This window comes from Lissotriton helveticus, chromosome 1_1 (genome assembly GCF_964261635.1).
Source record: "Lissotriton helveticus chromosome 1_1, aLisHel1.1, whole genome shotgun sequence".
NCBI lineage: Eukaryota > Metazoa > Chordata > Amphibia > Caudata > Salamandridae > Lissotriton > Lissotriton helveticus.
The window spans coordinates 1,930,095,174-1,930,114,877 of record NC_136057.1 but is presented as its reverse complement, the minus strand read 5'-3'; the positions used below and the strand labels follow the sequence as shown (position 1 = coordinate 1,930,114,877).

Here is a 19,704-nt window from a genome sequence, read left to right as displayed (position 1 = left end):
GGCTCGCCCCCTTCCCTTCTGGTCCACTGGGCGAGCGGCCCCCGATGTGGACGAGGCTGCTGCCGGTCTCGACTCACACTGTACACAGACTGGTGCCCCCGACCCAGGGTGCTGTGCTCGGTGGCTCTAGGATCTCATCTGTGTGTACTCCCAGTGTTCGCCCGGTCCCTGTGTGCTGACCTAGGTTGCCTGGCCATGTGTTATTCTGTGTACAAGAGATCTTTACTGTGATGTATACAACGAGCGTGTTACAGTGGCGGACAACTGTGTGTGTGCCCCCGCGGTGCCCTGCCAGCCACATGTTGGTTTGTGCACATGTACCTGTGAGCCTCATGTCCTTCTGTTATGTACCCCTCCTGCCCCAGGATACGTCATCTCCATGGTGTGTATTCAGCTGTGGTTTTGTCGGCTTCCCAGTACTGTAGTAATGAAGCCATGAGCCCGGGTGCAAGCAAGGAAAATTGTCCATTGACTGCTGCCAGGTTAGTAAAAATGCAGAAATTATCAAGGTTCGTTGGGCCCTTTAGGAGCCTAGGGCCAGGTGCCACTGCACCTGCTGCACTAATTATAGCTATGCCCCTGTAACCCCCGCCATTTAACACCGCCAACTTGGCATATGCTTCCCCCCACTGTGTGCCATCATCATACCGCCAGCTTGGCATATGCATCTAGCTGTGTGCGCCCTTGATATTGCGCCCCCTTCTTGCTCCAGTGCAGTCCCTGTGCCCCTACACTCCCGGCCTGGTGTGCAATATGTATATATGTGTCCCCTCCTGTAATGGAGCCTCATACTCCCAATACATTCACCCGTAGTACAGGCTGTTTGATTTGTGCACCCCAGTTGATGGTAGAGACCTCCCAGCTAAGTAGCACACTTTATGTAGTGTACTCTCTTCCTTTATACTTCACTTTGTGTGCCCTCCTACCCTACTGGAAAAAACAACAAGTGATGGACTGAATGTGGATCAATGTCACACACTCCCCCAGTCAAAAGATCTGGGCCCAAATCCATCGTTTATTTGCACTCCACACCACCCTGGGTCAGATAATGGCTTTATGCAAATCAGCTCTGACCCTGTTGCCCCATGGGAACAGTCCAGTCCGAACTACAACAGCCATATCTTTCCCAGACCGGAATCAAGCATCCGAGGACCGGACCGGTTTCGAGGTAACACCTCTCTTCAGCCCGGCTAGCTTGACTCCAAGTGGTGTGGAGTGCCTGGGACCCACGTCTGGGCATCCCCAGCGCACTTAGGGCGGCAATTGCAAAAAACAACAAGTGATGGACTGAATGTGGATCAATGTCACACACTCCCCCAGTCAAAAGATCTGGGCCCAAATCCATCGTTTTTGTGCACTCCACACCACCCTGGGTCAGATAATGGCTTTATGCAAATCAGCTCTGACCCTGTTGCCCCATGGGAACAGTCCAGTCCGAACTACAACAGCCATATCTTTCCCAGACCGGAATCAAGCATCCGAGGACCGGACCGGTTTCGAGGTAACACCTCTCTTCAGCCCGGCTAGCTTGACTCCAAGTGGTGTGGAGTGCCTGGGACCCACGTCTGGGCATCCCCAGCGCACTTAGGGCGGCAATTGCAAAAAACAACAAGTGATGGACTGAATGTGGATCAATGTCACACACTCCCCCAGTCAAAAGATCTGGGCCCAAATCCATCGTTTTTTTGCACTCCACACCACCCTGGGTCAGATAATGGCTTTATGCAAATCAGCTCTGACCCTGTTGCCCCATGGGAACAGTCCAGTCCGAACTACAACAGCCATATCTTTCCCAGACCGGAATCAAGCATCCGAGGACCGGACCGGTTTCGAGGTAACACCTCTCTTCAGCCCGGCTAGCTTGACTCCAAGTGGTGTGGAGTGCCTGGGACCCACGTCTGGGCATCCCCAGCGCACTTAGGGCGGCAATTGCAAAAAACAACAAGTGATGGACTGAATGTGGATCAATGTCACACACTCCCCCAGTCAAAAGATCTGGGCCCAAATCCATCGTTTTTTTGCACTCCACACCACCCTGGGTCAGATAATGGCTTTATGCAAATCAGCTCTGACCCTGTTGCCCCATGGGAACAGTCCAGTCCGAACTACAACAGCCGTATCTTTCCCATACCAGAATCAAGCATCCGAGGACCGGACCGGTTTCGAGGTAACACCTCTCTTCAGCCCGGCTAGCTTGACTCCAAGTGGTGTGGAGTGCCTGGGACCCACGTCTGGGCATCCCCAGCGCACTTAGGGCGGCAATTGCAAAAAACAACAAGTGATGGACTGAATGTGGATCAATGTCACACACTCCCCCAGTCAAAAGATCTGGGCCCAAATCCATCGTTTTTTTGCACTCCACACCACCCTGGGTCAGATAATGGCTCCTACCCTACTGGGGCTGTTGTGCTGATTTACAGCTGTGGGCCCTTTCTTGGTATCATTTGTATGTTTCCACGTCGGGCTGTGGGTGGCGCCTCTCACATTTTGTGCCTCGGTGATGCTATTGTGAATTCAGAGCCTAGGTGGGGGTGCCTGTTGATGCTTTCTGCGTTGCCCACACCCGTGAGCATGGAGTGAGCTACCCATGTACACATGTGGAGGAGCTCAGTTTGTGCTTACTGCCTGCTCTTCCTGACAGTAGGTGTTAAGTAGTTGCTCCTCGTGGGTGAGTGTATGCGGGCTGCTGCCTGTGTTCCCCCCTCACAGCTTGTTTGCTGTGGAGTCCGGCATTGTTCAAATTGTAACAAATCCCTTGGAGGCGACGTAGGACAACTGCTATGATTATAGGGAACATGTAAAAGAGTGGCCCTCAATAGAAGAGAGGTAGAAAGAAAGGTAGAGCAAGATTGATGAAGGGCAGAAAGAGGAGATGTTGAGAGAAAAGGGGTGAAACAAAAAGACAGAGGTGAGGTAGTGAAAGAGAGCTGAAGGTGAAACAAAACTAGAGAGTGGTTGAGGTAAAGAGGTAGAGAGTAAGAGGTGATATACAAAAAGTTCATAAGGAGAGAGGGAGAAGTAGAGGGATGCCCCTGAGCGTCTTGAAAATGAGGGAGAGTGGGTTGATACTAGGAAAGGGGCACAGAAAGATGCGAGAGGGGCAGAAAAAAAGAGGTAGAGAAGGAGAGGTGTAAGAAAGAAGCAAGTGGAGGAAGTGGGTGGAGCTGGGGGAAAGTAGGTGTGGCCTCCGACAAAAATTTGAGCACCTGTACTTCATATTTTACAAATTAAGCACTGTTGACACCAGTAGGTGCAGTACACCGCGGTACAGCAGGTCCGAACAGTGAAACGGGGTCTTGATTCTATGATTGAGGATGTCAGAAGGTAAAGTCTGTGTTGATTTCTGTGTACCCCCTCCGATCAGTTGCAACCAACTCTAGGGCCCAAAAGTGGAACGGTGTCTTGATCCCACAATGGACGATGTCAAATATTATCTGAAGCTTGGTTTTGATAGAACTCCCTCCGTTGAGGTGCAGCACACTCTGTGATTCCATAGCTAACTGCTGTACAGGATTATTGGGCTTTGTTGACTGTAGTCGCTGAACTACACCGCGGTACAGCAGGTCTGAACAGTGAAACGGGGTCTTGATTCTATGATTGAGGATGTCAGAAGGTAAAGACTGTGATGATTTCTTTGTACCCCCTCCGATCAGGTGCAACCAACCCTAGGTCCCAGCAGTGGAACGGTGTCATGATCCCACAACGGACGGTGTTAGAACTGCATCTGAGAGTGGAGATGAAGCTACTCCCTTTGACCAGGTGCAACCAACTCTGGGTCCCAACAGTGGAACGGTGTCTTGATCCCACAATGAACAATGTCAGAACTGCATCTGAGAGTGGAGATGAAGGTACTCTCTTCGACCAGGTGCAACCAACTCTGGGTCCCAACAGTGGAACGGTGTCTTGATCCCACAATGGAAGATGTCCGATATTACATGCTGCTTGGTTTTCATAGAACTTCCTCCGTTGAGGTGCAACAGACTCTGTGCTTACGTAGCTAACTGCTGCACATGATTATTGTGCTTGGTTGACTCCAATTGGTGGAGTACACCACGGCACAGCAGGTCTGAACAATGAAACAGGGTCTTGATTCTATGATTGAGGATGTCATACGTTAAAGTCTGTGTTGATTTCTGTGTACCCCCTCTGAGCAGGTGCAACCAACTCCATGCTTTCGAATCCAATGATACATGGCTGTGAAGCGTTAATGACCACTGCCTCTGGCCTATACTGCGGTTAGCAGGGTTCACAATTTAGATCGAGTGGTGATTGTTTAATTTCAGAATCCAGTAGTCAAGTAACTACAATGTCTATTGAAATATACACAATATTGTTTTAGTATACTTGCTTGAAGAACTTTTTTTAGATGAGTTATAGGTTTAGTAAAGTGACCAAATTCATCTTGCAAGTCAGAAGTAACAGTGAATAGGGTAGACTGTGGACCGATGAAATCGCAATTCGAATTATTTATTTATTGCAGAGTTTTCTGTAATTCATGTTGTTGTATTTTGTGAAGAGGCAGTGAGAAAAAGTATTCATGGTTGTGTGTGTGAGTACTGCCTTCAATTAACACTGCAGACAGCAGTGTTCACTATTCAGATTGAGTCGCTATTGTAGATGACGCAGTTCTGTAGGAAAAGACATTGCTCTAGTGCGCTCTGTCTGCACCACTCATACGCATCATTGCAGACTCCGCACACGGTCTTTGTGGCTTCGCGGATTGAAAACTGTGGAGCTCAAGTCGATGCCACGTGGCTGTGGGCCTTTGCTGAACGCTCTATCTGGCCAACACTGCAGACAGCAGTGTTCACATTTGAGACTGAGTCGGTATTGTAGATGATACAGTCGTGTAGGAAAAGACATTGCTTCAGTGCGCTCTGTCCGCACCATGCATATGCATCATTGCAGGCTCCGCAGGCGCTTTTCTTTTGCTTCGCGTATGACAAACTGGGCAGCTCAAGTCAATGCCACGTGGCTGTGGGCCCTTGCTGAATGCTCTCTCTGGCCTACACTGCATACAGCAGTGTTGACATTTGAGATTCAGTCGGTATTGTAGATGAAGCAGTCCTGTAGGAAAAGACATTGCTCCAGTGCGCTCTGTCTGCACCACTCATACGCATCATTGCAGGCTCCACACATGCTTTTTTGTTGCTTCGCGTATTGTAAACTGTGGATCTCAAGTCAATGCCACATGGCTGTGGGCCTTTGCTGACCGCTCTGTCTGGCCTACACTGCAGACAGCAGTGTTCACAATTCAGATCGAGTCGCTATTGCAGATGATGCAGTGTTGATGGCAACAGATATTGCTCCTAGTATGGCCCGCCCTAGCACGCATCATCGCTGGCTGTGCACATGCTGAATGCTTTTGATGTGGCTATGTGAGTGCACTAGAACTGATGGAGCATTTATGATATAATCTTTTTGTGTATTATTTCAGATCTATTGATTGTGTCTCAGTATACCACAAGTTGTGGTTCGTTTACGATAGATTTTTTCTGTATTATTTCACATCTACTGTCCCTACCTTACTGCAGCACAGATTATCGATTCTTTTAATATTGAATCTCTGTGTGTGATCCAATGATTACTGTTGTAGTTGATGCTAGCAGCAACAATCCCCAGAGGGCTGCTTTACACTCACCCCACACGTATCCAGCATAGACGTCACTGGCAATGTGACCCTGGTAATAAAAAGGTGTCAAGCGCACGTGCCCGTACCCACTTCCACTATCTATCTGTGTCCTTGTGTTCATTATCTATGCATGATACTGCCCCTGGGCCGTACCACATTACATTGTGCTGTGGACAGCGTATGCAACCATGTTACCTCTGGTAGTGGAGAAAACTTCGGTCATGTAACTTTTAGGTGTATGGCTATCACAGGTGGAAGGCTACTTTGCAAAGTATGAATATTGATGAAGATGATGGTTGCATGTTGTGTGTAGTGTAAGATATGTGTACATAGCAAAAAGTTTAGAAAAAAGTTCTGAACTAATGAAATGCTTTTTTTAATGGTCACATGGCAATCGCGGACCCAGCGCACAAGGAGACCGCACCCGACGTGATTTTGAGAAAATATATTTACTATAATATGAGTTTATTACAGTTAGAAATATATAAATGTGTACACTTTAAAGTTATTTAGATATAGTTTTGAAACTAAAAGAAATGAGGGAATGGCGTGCATGGCGCGACACCGTACGTCTATGACGTAACACTGGTACTGGCAGCATTCACTCCTCGCATACGCAACGCCTAGCAGGCGTGACCCCATAACTACATGACGTAACACGCGGCTTGGTAGTGCGTACCCGTCGCATACCAAAGTAGCAGCTGCCGCGTCCTCATATGTGTATGTTGTTATGCAGGACGCAGTGCCACAAACCCGTCGGATACGAAATGTGCATCATTTAAATGTGGTGGATAGGATTCGCGTGCTGATCGAGCTTGGGAGACTACTGGTACAGGACTGTATTTTTCTCAAAAAAATGATATACATATTTTTGGGGGATGATATAAAACATTACATAATTTTTAAAGTAAAAAAAAGCATAATAGAGTTGCAAAATATTAAAAAACAATTAGAAAAAATGTAGGTTTTATAAATATTTAAATATGAAATTAACATTTAAAAAACCATTGAAATTCACAGGAAAAACCATAGGTTTTACAGATGTTATAGTTAGGAATTAGCATTTAAAAAACCTTAGAAATTCACTGAAAAAACCACAGGTTTAAGGGACGTTATAGTTAGTTGGATATTTGACTCATATAAAACCAGAGAAATTCGCCAGTTATAGTTAGTTGAGCTAACTATAACTGGTGCGCCCGCAATGCACTGCTGATGACGTCACATATTACATTACTCATGACATGGTCAGTGACATCACTGATGACATCACTGATGACATCTCAAAAGACATCGCTGATGACATCACCAATGACATCGCCCAGTGAATGTGTGTTTCTGTAAAGTTTAAATAAGGAAAACGGGCTGCATTTCAAAATAAAAAACTGCTGTATTTTAAAAGTTGTCACAGACATGGTGATCTGCTGACCCCAGAGGGCCACCATCACTGTGTGTGCTGGCCAATCCCAACGGTACTTTTTTGTAACAAGGTAACCCAACCAGTTAGCTGTGGACCGTGGGTAAATACTATTATTCAAGAACAGGGGTCCTTAGCATTTTAGATAAAACACAAAATTGATGAAATATAGGCCATAATTGGAGACTATATTTTGTCACTGTCCAGCCGGACAGGACGTTTTATTTTTTAACAATGTAATGAGCGCTGTACCGGACATTGACTCCCCGCCCGCTGCTCCACTATGTCGACCGTGACATAGCGTGGATACCACACGCCCTCAGTGAACGTGCTCAACCCACGAGCACCAGGCTACCCAAAACGGAGCTTGGACCCCACGAGTCCATAAGGTAATTTGCGCCCCGGTGATTGAGCCCCGCACAGCCCCGCCCTTAGCAGCATTCCATTCTAAAAATCCCGTTTATTTTCAGGTGGATGACCCACAATTCCCCCACCACCACGAACAGGGTCGCTACCCCCGCCGACCCAGGGCGGTAAACAATTGCTAAATAAGTTATATTGACAGGCAAATACTTTAAATTTGTCAGTCCTGATGATGGTCCCATTTAACTGAGCACTAGGGATCGAAACGTCGACTATGTAGATTGCCTTCACAACCTAAACCATTGTGTTAAATCTTGTTGTGTTTTGGCAGTTGATTGGCATACCTTGAATGTAACACTGATTTGAAAAGTGGCCAACATTTGCTCTTTCTTTTGCCTGTTCTCTCTAAATTCTTCATTTTTCTTGTGTTCCTTTTTTGTGGTACAGGATTGTGCCTTGCTATCCTTTTTACAAGAATTACATTGTTAAAAAATAAAACGTCCTGTCCGGCTGGACAGTGACAAAATATAGTCTCCAATTATGGCCTATATTTCATCAATTTTGTGTTTTATCTAAAATGCTAAGGACCCCTGTTCTTGAATAATGGCCAATCCCAACGGGTCGCAAATTGAGACCTTCCTCATGAATATTAATGAAGCAGTTACCTGACGACCCATTGGAAATAGCAAACAGTTTAAAACACACTGTTAAAAATTTCTGTTTGCGATCTCCTAATAGTGAATTTAAAAAATTGGCTATTAGGAAATAGCAAACAGAAGTCCATGCACATATGGCTAAACTAAGATTTTTTTAACTTTCAAACAGCCTGTTTCACAGATTCGGGACATTTGCGTCCGGAAAAAAGCATTTATAAATGTACAAAGCACTATATGTGATTTGGTAAGCTATTACAAAATTGCAAATTGGGTTTGTGAGTCGCTTTTTGGAAGGGGCATGCCAAGGGCATTCCTTCCTAATAAGGAGCCGCAGGGGCATGTATGAATGTTTTGTGTCCAGAATGCGGTCGCAATAGATTTATACTGTACCGACTCCGTAAAGGAGGTGGTCACCAATTCGCAAATGGGATGGGGGCCCCAAGGGACCCCTTCTCCTTTGTGAATGTGGGCACCAACATTTTTTATATAGCAGGCTGTGGTGCCACGGACCACTGCCTATTCTTAAAAAATGGAAAGGGAACTTTTCATTTTTCTTTTTTAAATGCATCTCTTTTTCCTTTAAGGGAAACGGGCTGCATTTCAAATTGAAAAACTGCTGTATTTAAAAAGCATTAATAGTGCATACAGTGGTTCAGGGTTGGCCTGAGAAGGTCCAGTAACACAAGGTTAAGTATTATTTAGATAGATGAATAAAACAATTCTGGGAGCTAGCTTTATAGGGCAATGGAAAAATATTTAATCATAATACGTATATTTAGATAGTTGCAGGTGCTCACATAAGTGATAATGGTGCGTAATGTGACTGAGTGAAAGTGACAGTACATAACATATCACACACAACAAGCATCGAAATCCAGGACAATATGTACAAGTAGAAGGATTTTCAACAGAAGGTCAACGGCGTTTCGATCTATTGTAGCTTTAGATCATCATCAGGACTGTGTGAGCATTCTGAAACTGAATTAGAGAGATGTTTAAGGTCTGGGCTCTAATGGACAGTAATTAATTACTGTGTCAGTGTGCTCCCGGTGAGAGTTCCGTAACCCGAGAGGGTAGGAACTTGGCATCACATGCAGATGATTGTGAGATGCTAGCGTGTCTATTTCATTAAAAAGCAGTCACCGACATGGTGATTTGCTGATCCCAGCAGGCCACGATCCCTGTGAGTGCCAGCCATTCCCATTGGTTTGCAAGTCGCGACCTGCCTCATGAATATTAATGAGGCAGGTCCCTTACGACCCAGTGGGAATCACTAAATTTGCCCTAGACACCTTAGAACATTTGATTTTGTGAGTCTCTAAAAGTGAGTAGCAAAAAATTGCAATTAGAGACTCACAAAACCAAATGGTCATACATTCGCCCCAAAATTCTAATGGTTTGCCTCTTTTTATTTTGCTTCAACTCAAGGTGAGAGTGATTCATTTAGTTTACCCGAAGATGGCCTGAACTCAGTGAGTTATTCGGTGATTAGTCAGAAAGTGGAGAAAAGGCATGCTTCCTGGGGCCGGGTTCCAGCTTTCCTGGATTTGTTGTGAAATGTAACTAGTCCTTGTTCTAGTTTTCAGGCACATCCTTATGTGCTTTGCAGCTGCTCTTAGTAACCCTTGTCATGATTTCCCCATGTGTCGCTGGTACATTGCTAATTGGCTCTCATCTTGGGTGATGAGTCACACCTCTGCATTGGTATTTACCATTGATTTCTGCTTGATGTCTGGTAATGAATCACACTTTTGTATTGGCATTCTTCCCCACAGGCCGTTTTTGACTGTGTGGTGACCTCTCTGAAGAACGTATTCAATATTCTCATCGTCTACAAGCTGTTCATGTTCATCTTTGCCGTCATCGCAGTGCAGCTTTTCAAGGGCAAGTTCTTCTACTGCACGGACAGCTCCAAAGACACAGAAAAGGAATGCATGTAGGTACTTGGAGGAGGCGTAGGGGTAAGAGTAATACTGGTAATGGGCGAAGATTCTCAGCCTCAATTTCGGTGCCGACATAATCAAAATTAAGGTGTAGCATGAGATGCGCATCACCAAGTTCATTGTTATACTTACTGCTCTAGGTGCCAGGATCTTCTTTAGCGCTGGTGGCGCCCGTGCAACTATGTTTGTTGGCGCCCCTATACATGGTAGAGGTGGAGAACACCTCTACCACGGATCCCCTTACCACCACCTTTTAACACTGCCCTTCAAGTCTCCATTATCTTTCAGATGCATTTAATTAGTTGTATAGCTCCACTCATAGCAGAGTAGGGTGTCAGAGCACTTTGCATTGCACATATATTACACGGAGACAATCAATCATATGTGTGTTAATCAGTATATAGGAAATGTTACATAAGACAGATGACTACAAAGTGTAGGAGTGAGGTGTCCTCCATACTGGTAGGCAGTATAGTTTGAGTGCTTGGTCTGGAGAAGCACAAACTCAGAATTGAAAACCGAACTCCATAGTTGGGGGTTCTCTTTAATATTAAGAATCATTTCTACCCAAATGAACCCTTCGCAACAATAATCTACACTATAATCTATACCTTGCAGTTTGCATGCAGTTCTTTGATGACAGTTAATAATTCATTGTTCTATATTAGGATTTTAATTTAGTAACTGAAAGTCACAAAAGCAGTAACCCACTCACTTATTTACATTATATGCACTTTGTGATCTGCATAGTACATGTTCTTTGCAGCAAACATATTAACCCAGTGTGGTATCTTATGATGAGTTAAAACTTCCACAAGACAAAACTCTGATCTCTCTCCAGGAAGAACATTAATCGCAGAGTTATCTTGACATTTTTATGTTTGCCTGAAAATTGCTAGAGGCGAGGAGCACGGCAGCAGGTACCTTTAAAACCAAAATAAACTTGCAAACTTGGTGCCCCCTGAAGTCAGCAGCTGGTGCAGTGGCACCGGTCGCCCCAGCCTAGAACCGGCCCTGCTACGTGCTGTGTACGATATGTTGTCTACCTGAAAGTTAATGGAGATTGCACTATTCGTTCTTAGGGGCCGATTAGGATGGCGGACGGACTTGCGTCCGTCCGCCACCCCAGAGGTGGAGGGACCGTCCGCAGGGGCAGCGGCGGTCCCTCCGTGCAAATCAGGATGTGACCGGCACCCTGGCGGTCACATCCTGTATGTTTTAACATTGCGGCGGGTGCTGCTTGAAGCAACGCCCGCCGCAATGTTAAAACTGCATGTTTTACATTTACATGCACAAAGCGGCAGGCACCGCGCGGTGCCTGCCGCTTTGTGCATGTAAATGTTGGGGGGTACCATAGGTACCCCCCATGTGCACCCCCGACCCCCCGACACCCTGGGGGCCCGCAACGGGCCCCCAAAAGCCAAAGTCCACATGCTTTTCCACGGCGGAAAAGCCGCCGCGGAAAAGCATGTGTTTGTGCAAATCCTGATTTGGTTGACGGTGTCTTGCAGACACCGTCACCAAATATCCCTCCTTACACCGCGGATCAGCGGCGGACGGACCTGCCGTCCGCCGCTAGTCCACACGCACTCCCACCGCCATCCTGATCTGGCGGTGGGTCTTCCAAGTCACTGCGGCGGATAATCCGCATACTCCGGGCCGGCGGTGGCTTCCGCCGGCCCGGAGTATGCGGATTATCCTCTATCATAATGAGCCCCTAAGTTTGGTCACGCAACTCATTTCCCTGCTGCTTGCTGATTGTGTCATGCATACCCAGGGTCCAGTGAAGAATTCACATTTCTACTTATGGGAAACTCAAAAACCCAAGCCTGCAGATGAGATTGACAACCTCTTCCCCAGTTTAGGACGTCCACACTTTATCTATGTGGAACCAGGCCCTGGCCACATTGTAGAACTTATAGATGTTTTCAGTGTAGGCCTAAGGTTTCTTTTGATTTAAATGAACGGTTAGCATTTTTTCTTGAATGGCCAATGTTGGTCAAGCTAGAGGCAAACATACTCACACAACGGCCAAAGTACAATGGTGGATGCCAGGTTTTCAGTACGGATTTTTGTCTATTTACTGTTCTAGCCTTTTACGTGTTCAACTGATCCATCATCAATAGAGGATGTGTGGTTTGTCAGCTCTCATATATTTAAGAGTTTTCCTTGTTTTCTGCCTTGACAGAGGAAGCTATGTGGATCATGAAAAGAGCAGATTGGAGGTGAAGCGCCGAGAGTGGAAGCGCCATGACTTCCATTATGACAACATCATCTGGGCACTTTTAACACTCTTCACTGTCTCGACAGGCGAGGGGTGGCCACAGTAAGTTTATCTATGATTGGTGACTCAATCAGAATCAGAATCAGAAAAATGCTTTAATCGATTTTAGCAGATTAATAAAATCATAAAAGCAGCAGTTAAAATGAACAAATTCATACAAAATTACATTTAAAATCATTCCATACAAAAAAGGTAATACTTTTCCCTTTTAAAACATCTAGCAAGTTATAGTGTTCCGCTTCCTCGGAATACTCTTTAAAAGACCAGTAATAATTCCAGTACAATATTCATTATCCAGTAGCTGTAAAAATAAAAAAGCTGGGCGGCATGGTGACTCAATCAAAGGTAATCAAGTGTGAGCCTGGAATTGTCAGCTAACTGAAAGGTGCATTATATGTTTCACATTTATTGGCTAAGGAGGATACATCTTAATGAATAAAGATTTAATAGGAGAATCAAAATTGGAGACATACTTAAGCAAAACTTTTAGCTCAGTGCTACAGCTTGAATACATTACTGGTGATTATAGCTTACAATTAGATAAGAAGCTGAACTACAATCCTCATGGTGAATACGTGTATGTAATGTATTAATCAGGAGATAGAGATGTTGGTGGGTCAGGGAAAAAGACCAACACAACATATAATTGCGTATAAAAACAGATGCAGCCACAGGAAATGTTTTGTGTGTGGGTTAGTGGAGGGGGCATTGATAGCAAAGCTTGGGTCAGACATTTCAATTAACAGATATCTGTAACAAAGCATGAGTCATTGGATAACGAGAAGAAACATCCATACCAACTCTTGGAGATGTGTGACTTAGAGAATGAGTCGTCCATAACAAACTTGATTCATTGCCTCTGGAGAAGAAACAGCCCTAATAAAATTTGATTTTAATAGCTTACGGGGAGAGACGCCTACAAAAACTATGAGTTAGAAGTTCAGGGAAGATGATGTGGCAAATGACAGCTACAAAAAAATTGAATCAGGGGGTTAGGAAAGAGATGTCCATAACACATTTTGGTAGCGGTCCATATGTATCCCTAATAAATGTTAAGTCCATGTTTCACAGGGACATTCATTCATTAGACATCTTGAGTCAATCAGTGCAGAGACAAGTTGTGCATAAAAAGCTATTGGAGTAGTTGTGTGAGACAGGGATCCCTAACAAAGTGGATAAGTTGCAGAGATGTTTATAACAAAGCTTGGGTCTATTAATGTGGTAGATAGGCATTCATAATAAAACCTGGGGGAGTCGCTCAGCGAAAAGATGACTTGAAAAAGCTTGGATCAGTGACTTCGGAACAAGATATGCATACCTTAATCTCAACTCCAGAATATTATGGACATAAATTCGAGAACCAAAACATCATGTTGGGTTACTTTACTTAATTCCACATTTATGTACCTGGACAATATATATCTTCAAGATACCTGTATGTGGAGTAAAGAATAGTAAATCTATACTTACCTCTATACACTTTCATTCTTGATATTTTGGTCCTTGCTATTTTGGGCATGATATTTTGGTAGCAGGTTGTTTCTGTTGTCAATAATATTTCAATGTATAATCATTTATAGCAAAGCTTTGGTAAGTCACTCTGGCAAGGAGGGTGACAGATCCATTTGGGGAACAGCCTTTACAACGCGGGCATTACCACGCGCTACCATTACAACGCTGCTATTACATCGCAAGGCGTTACAACGACTTGCGCTGGAGGGAGCTGTTGGATAGGGAATAGTTTAATTTTCTATTCCAACACCTTTCCTACTGTAACGTGGGCTGGAGTTGGAATAGAAAATGAAACTATTCCACTATCCAGCGCTTACAGCGCAAGTCGTTGTAATGACTTGCGTTGTAAAAACAGCGTTGTAATGGCACGCGTGGTAAAAGCCCGCGTTGTAATGTCATACAACCAATCCATTTGGATCAGAGGCTTAAACGAAAAGATACCCAAAACAAAGGTTCCATTCCATCTGTTGCTGGGGAAAGCAACAGCCAAAAAATTTCCGAGTAAGAGGTTGTGAGAACTCCTAGAGCAAGTTGGAGTCATCATTGATTTGGTGTCCTTTTCCAGGGTTCTGCAGCATTCAGTGGACGTGACTGAGGAGGACCGGGGGCCCAGCCGCAGCAACCGAATGGAGATGTCTATTTTCTACGTGGTCTACTTTGTGGTTTTTCCATTTTTCTTTGTCAACATCTTTGTGGCTCTCATCATCATCACTTTTCAGGAGCAAGGGGACAAGATGATGGAGGAGTGCAGTCTGGAGAAGAATGAGGTGAGTTTGAGAATTAGGCAAAATGGAGAAAAGCCTAAGAACCATGGGGATAAACACCTAAGAAGTATGCCACTTGCACCCTTAATGGCAGTTCACTTCCTGCATCTCCATAACAAAGATTATACCCTACATTTCCACTACAGTGAGAAATAAATTTCCACTGCCAAAAACGCTTATGGGGGCTTCCAGTAAAGGTATACTAACTTATATGGTGCAGGGGTTGGGGTTCCTGATATAAAACCTGGAGTAAGACCATAAACCTATAAAGCTGATAATATCCTATTTTGACCTGCATAGAAATTTTGATTTTGATAACAGATAGGGACTTTCATGGCCACCTAGTGTCTCCAGGTGGACAGGAATCAGCGTTTGGAGTTTAACATTTTTTATTATATGTTTTGGATCATCTAAGAGGTCAACAGTTCCCATACAAACAATTAGCAGAATATCTTAACCAATTAATGCATAGTTGTTAATGACAGTTCTGCATTGCATGTAATAACTGCCCTGTGGTTATAGGAAACATGTATTTTGCTATGGAGAATAAGGAGTAGAGCCATCATTGTGATGACGTTGACCCAGTGAAAAGTTTCTGTGGTCTGTATATTCAGTGGCGGGATAATCCATTACAATATCCATTTCCATAGCTCACAAACACGAGAATGAACAAGGTGAAAAAAAGTATTAACATCCTTGTTTCGTGGGTAGACGAATTGCTCTGTAATATGATACATTTGATCTTGATTTGGAGATTCTTTCAGTTTATGATTTAGTTCCGTCAGTATTGATCACCATCAAGCACATAGCACTTTATAGGGATACAAGTGGACTCCAAACATGGAATTTGCATGAATTGTTACCAGCTGATTCCTATTATATGGCTTTTTTTTTTTTTTAGAAGAAGCCAATTTCAATCAATAGTGCATATAACTGAGTGTGACGGAAGAAACGTGGGGAATGATATGAGGGAAGTCATTTAAATCTTAATTAAGAATATTATTGGAATTGGAGTATTGTGGCCAATTCCACAAACTCCGCCTTTTTTAAGTATATTATAGGAGCATGAAGCATCTAATTTGAAATTGTCTCAATCAATGGGTTTGTAGCACCAGTTAGCCCACGTAGGACACAATAAGTAGGGTGTGATGGACATGTTATGACATTACAGTGGAAGTATTTACAACAATACAAATTCAGATGGGGGTAATATATAACATCTGGACCTGCATAATAGGGTTGCATTGTCGATAGCTAAATTAAATGTTATAAAGATGGGACACTATGGCATACTGGCAAGAAGTAGTCAGAGTATAATATACATGGAGGCTTTTCTATACTAATATTATAAAGAGAGAGCCCAAACCTTTGAGGTGGGTAATCTCAGTAACCACAGCGCCAATCACAACACCCAATACAGCGCTGGAAAGGGCAGTTGCAGCAGAAGGACATAGGCTATGCAGACGGCCACCATATATTATTTTTATTTGCAGAGTTTTATATAGCGCAAACTTGACCCAAACTGAATCAGGTATCAGAGCGCTTTACATAGCACCAGTTACGTTACATGAGGACACACATTCATTTTTGTTAGGCACTGGGAGATTAAGTGATTTGCCCAGAATCACAGGATGTTTGGCGTTGTTACCAAGACTCGAACCCAAATCCCCAGGTCCGAGGTCGAGCGCCTTAGCCGTTAGGCCAACTCCTCTATACATTTAAAAGGTAAAAGAACCGTGCCAGCAAAGTAGTCCCTTATGGGCGTGTCTGCGTTGTGCTGTGGGCGTGGGCTGGGGGCGTGACTAGCTCTGGGGGCGTGTGGTACGGCCATCACATCGTGGGCTGTGGGCATGTGCTGGGGGCGTGACAAACGCTGGGGACGTGTGTCCACCCTTCATGCCATGTGAGTTGTACATACAAGCGCCAATTACATTCCTGTGCTGCATCAAGGGGCACGCTGGGGGCGTGACACGCTGGGGGCATGAGAAACGCTGGGGGCGCGTGTCCAGCCTTCATGCCATGTGAACACAATTGAGCCGTATCAAGGGGCACGCTGGGGGCGTGTGCTACGTTCCGCCCTTCATGCCATATGGGTCGTACATTAATCAGAAGATCTTCTGCTGTGGCCGTGTGCTGGAGGCGTGACAAACGCGTTCACCTGGAGGCCTGGAAAGTAACGTTACTGCAGCCTCTCGTGCGCGCTGTTACTGAACTCTCTCATTCAACAAAATTACACGCGCCTGCTACCATCAACCAGGGCTCTAGCCGGGCTTAGGCGGAGGATCAGTACACTAATTACACGCGCCTGATAACATCAACCAGGGCTGCAGATGGGCCTCAAGCGGGGGAACACGCAAATGAGCGTGTCTGCAGGGACAATTACTGCAGCCTCTCCTACTTGCTGTCACTCAACTCTCTCATTAAACTGATTTTTTCGCGGCTGATAACTCTCTCATTCAACGACAATACACGCGCCTGCTAACATCAACCAGGGCTGTAGCTGGGCTCAGGCGGCGGATCACTACACCAATTACATGCGCCTGCTAACATAAACCAGAGCTGCAGCTGGGCCTTCTCTGTCCCTATTCTAATGAAACAAAAAAAGTTGTCTACCGCGAAATTTTAAAATAAATTGCCCTTGCCAAATACACACATTATACACATTCTATTTCATACCCGGACAACGTCGGGACGGGCTGCTAGTATATATATAAAGAAGAAAAGAATCCTTCCATAGCTGAGGAACACAAGCACTGTGAGGTGGAAATCGGTGATTTATTGATTTTATTTATGGACCTGAGAACAAGGAGATTGTTGCCCGCAACGCGTTGGGTAGTTTGCTGCTACCAATAAATCACTGATTTCCACTTCACAGTGCTTGAGTTTTACTTCCTCAGGTATGATAGGATTCTTTTTGCCTTTACATTTTACTCGGTCTTGCACACCCAAACCACGAACCACCACTGTAAGAGGCCAGAGGCCAGGGGGGAGGGCCATCAGAACTTTTCAGTCTTTAGTATATATATATATATATATATATATATATATATATAAAGATCAAACGCTGTCTCCTGCATCTCCTTCCAGGACAATGACAACGCGATCTTTATTTCGGAGCCGCTAAATCTGACGCGTTTCGAGCGTCCGCCCTTGTTCACAGATTTGTCAGTTGAATGCTCGCCATTTTCTTAAATACATTACTGCCAGGCACCACCTTTGCCATCGCCACTTTGTCCGTCACTCTTGGTAAGTTGGAAAAAAGAGCATCGGCGGCTGCCTTCCTGCCGCGCCCTATTTCTGCTGACATGGTTCAGCTGGCTCCTCTTACTTTTGTGTATTTAAGCGGGATTCGTCAAGCAATCACCATGGAAAGTAACCTGCTCGTGCCTTGTTAACCTCCCCACGGTTGATTATCGCCGTATCACTCACCGCCGACAGGTTCTACTGCAAGCGCCGACCATTAAGGTTACGCTGCCGCTTCCCTTTTCTCGTCACGGTTCCGCGCTCGGCTTCAAACGGGGGCTGCTGCTGAAAATTCCGTTGTGGAAACAAACAAATGCTGGTTGAGAGCAACAGCCGACTTCAAGGGAGTGAATTCGCCTCAGAAGCAACCACCTTCCGATTTTTACATAAACATCAAACGCTGTCTCCTGCACCTCCTTCCAGGACAATGACAACGCAAATCCAATATTTCTGGCACACAATCTTTATTTTGGAGCCGCTAAATCTGAGGCGTTTTGGGCGTCCGCCCTTGTTCACAGATTTGTCAGTTGAATGCTCACCATTTTCTTAAATACATTTTACCACACCACATGTGATCATGGACATAGAAGATATACTAAAAGCTACCTTGTTTGTTTTTCCCTTTTTTTTCTGGAAAAAACATTACGCAAACACTTCAAATGTCCGCCGACAAATGACAAAATAGCTCAATTTTAAGCCACATTAATCCATAAAATAAATATTTTTCAACTATTACTGCATAAATGCAAGATCATCTAACAAAATCCCCAAGGCTCATCAATTATATACCCACATGCTAGTAAAAAATCAACAATGTACAGTTTAAAATGATAAATTCCTGAAGGCAAATAATACCATTTTATACTCGAATAAAGAGCCTATACAAGTAATGAACCTATATTTTCTTATCATAGATATTTGTGCAAAATACGCATTAAATATATACAAAAATAAATATTTATTTTGTCTTGTTACTGAGTATGTGCAAATCACGCAATAAAGTGCTGTGCAAATTTGTTCCAACTTGTGCAAAATATCGCATTTTGTAAACCATCATACTCTCAAAATGTGCAAATAATGCTTTTTAAGAAAATATTAATTTTTGAAACAAGTTCATTTATCAGCCCATTGTTGCTATTGTTTCGAAATGGTTTATCCGCCCTACTAACTATCTGCATGAATATATATATAACCTATATATATATATAACCTATTGGCAGTCGCCAGTAGGTAGGTATAGTTAAGACCATGTTTCCATAGGAAAAGCATTTTTTGACTAGACTATACCTTTGAAACCGCTTGAAAAATCTTCACGACATTTCCGCCAAAAAGTGCGCATTAATTCTAGTTGTGCATTGGAAGTTTCGGAGAGATCCGTCAAGCGGGAGCTGAGACAAACGGATGTCAAAAAAAGTATGCTTCCCATGCCAATTTCCATTGAGTCTTTAGACATGCCTGCAGCCCAAACTGCTGGACAGAATTACACCAAATTAGGGAGCTAGCTTTTGTTCTGCAAATTGCTCTTTTTGTTATTTGGTGTTTATTCCGTTCAGTAGTTGTTGAGAAATTTAAGGAAATCCAAATTTGTACATCTAAAACCTCGAAGAATTCGCGAATAATGACGAGCTCCTGCAGAGATCTGCAGACCTCTGATTGGCTGTCAACACATCAACCAGGAAGTGTTGGCAGCCAAGAACAGGAGGCACGGTAGGAATACCCTAACCCCCCTAGCCTCAGTCGTGGGGTCCCTGAGGGACCCATCCAGGGCAAAATAGCATTTGTTTTTTAATTTTTGCTGTGAAAACAAGGGAATTCATGAATTTGTGGCAATTTTGTTTTTTAAAAAGTAAGCACGGGCTCCCGCGGTTGTTTTGAAATTGGCCCCTGAGGCAT

At 44.3% G+C, this 19,704-nt stretch overlaps 1 protein-coding gene across 1 annotated transcript in view; it reads left to right on the top strand.

Annotated features, from left to right (window-relative positions):
• The window catches only part of CACNA1E (calcium voltage-gated channel subunit alpha1 E), a 1,292,345-nt gene that overhangs the window by 977,098 nt on the left and 295,543 nt on the right, over positions 1-19,704 (top strand). The window contains exons 25-27 of the mRNA XM_078643465.1: positions 9,841-10,001; positions 12,197-12,334; positions 14,370-14,571. Of these exons, the coding sequence (XP_078499591.1) occupies positions 9,841-10,001; positions 12,197-12,334; positions 14,370-14,571 (501 nt within the window). The remainder of the gene's footprint in view (positions 1-9,840; positions 10,002-12,196; positions 12,335-14,369; positions 14,572-19,704) is intronic.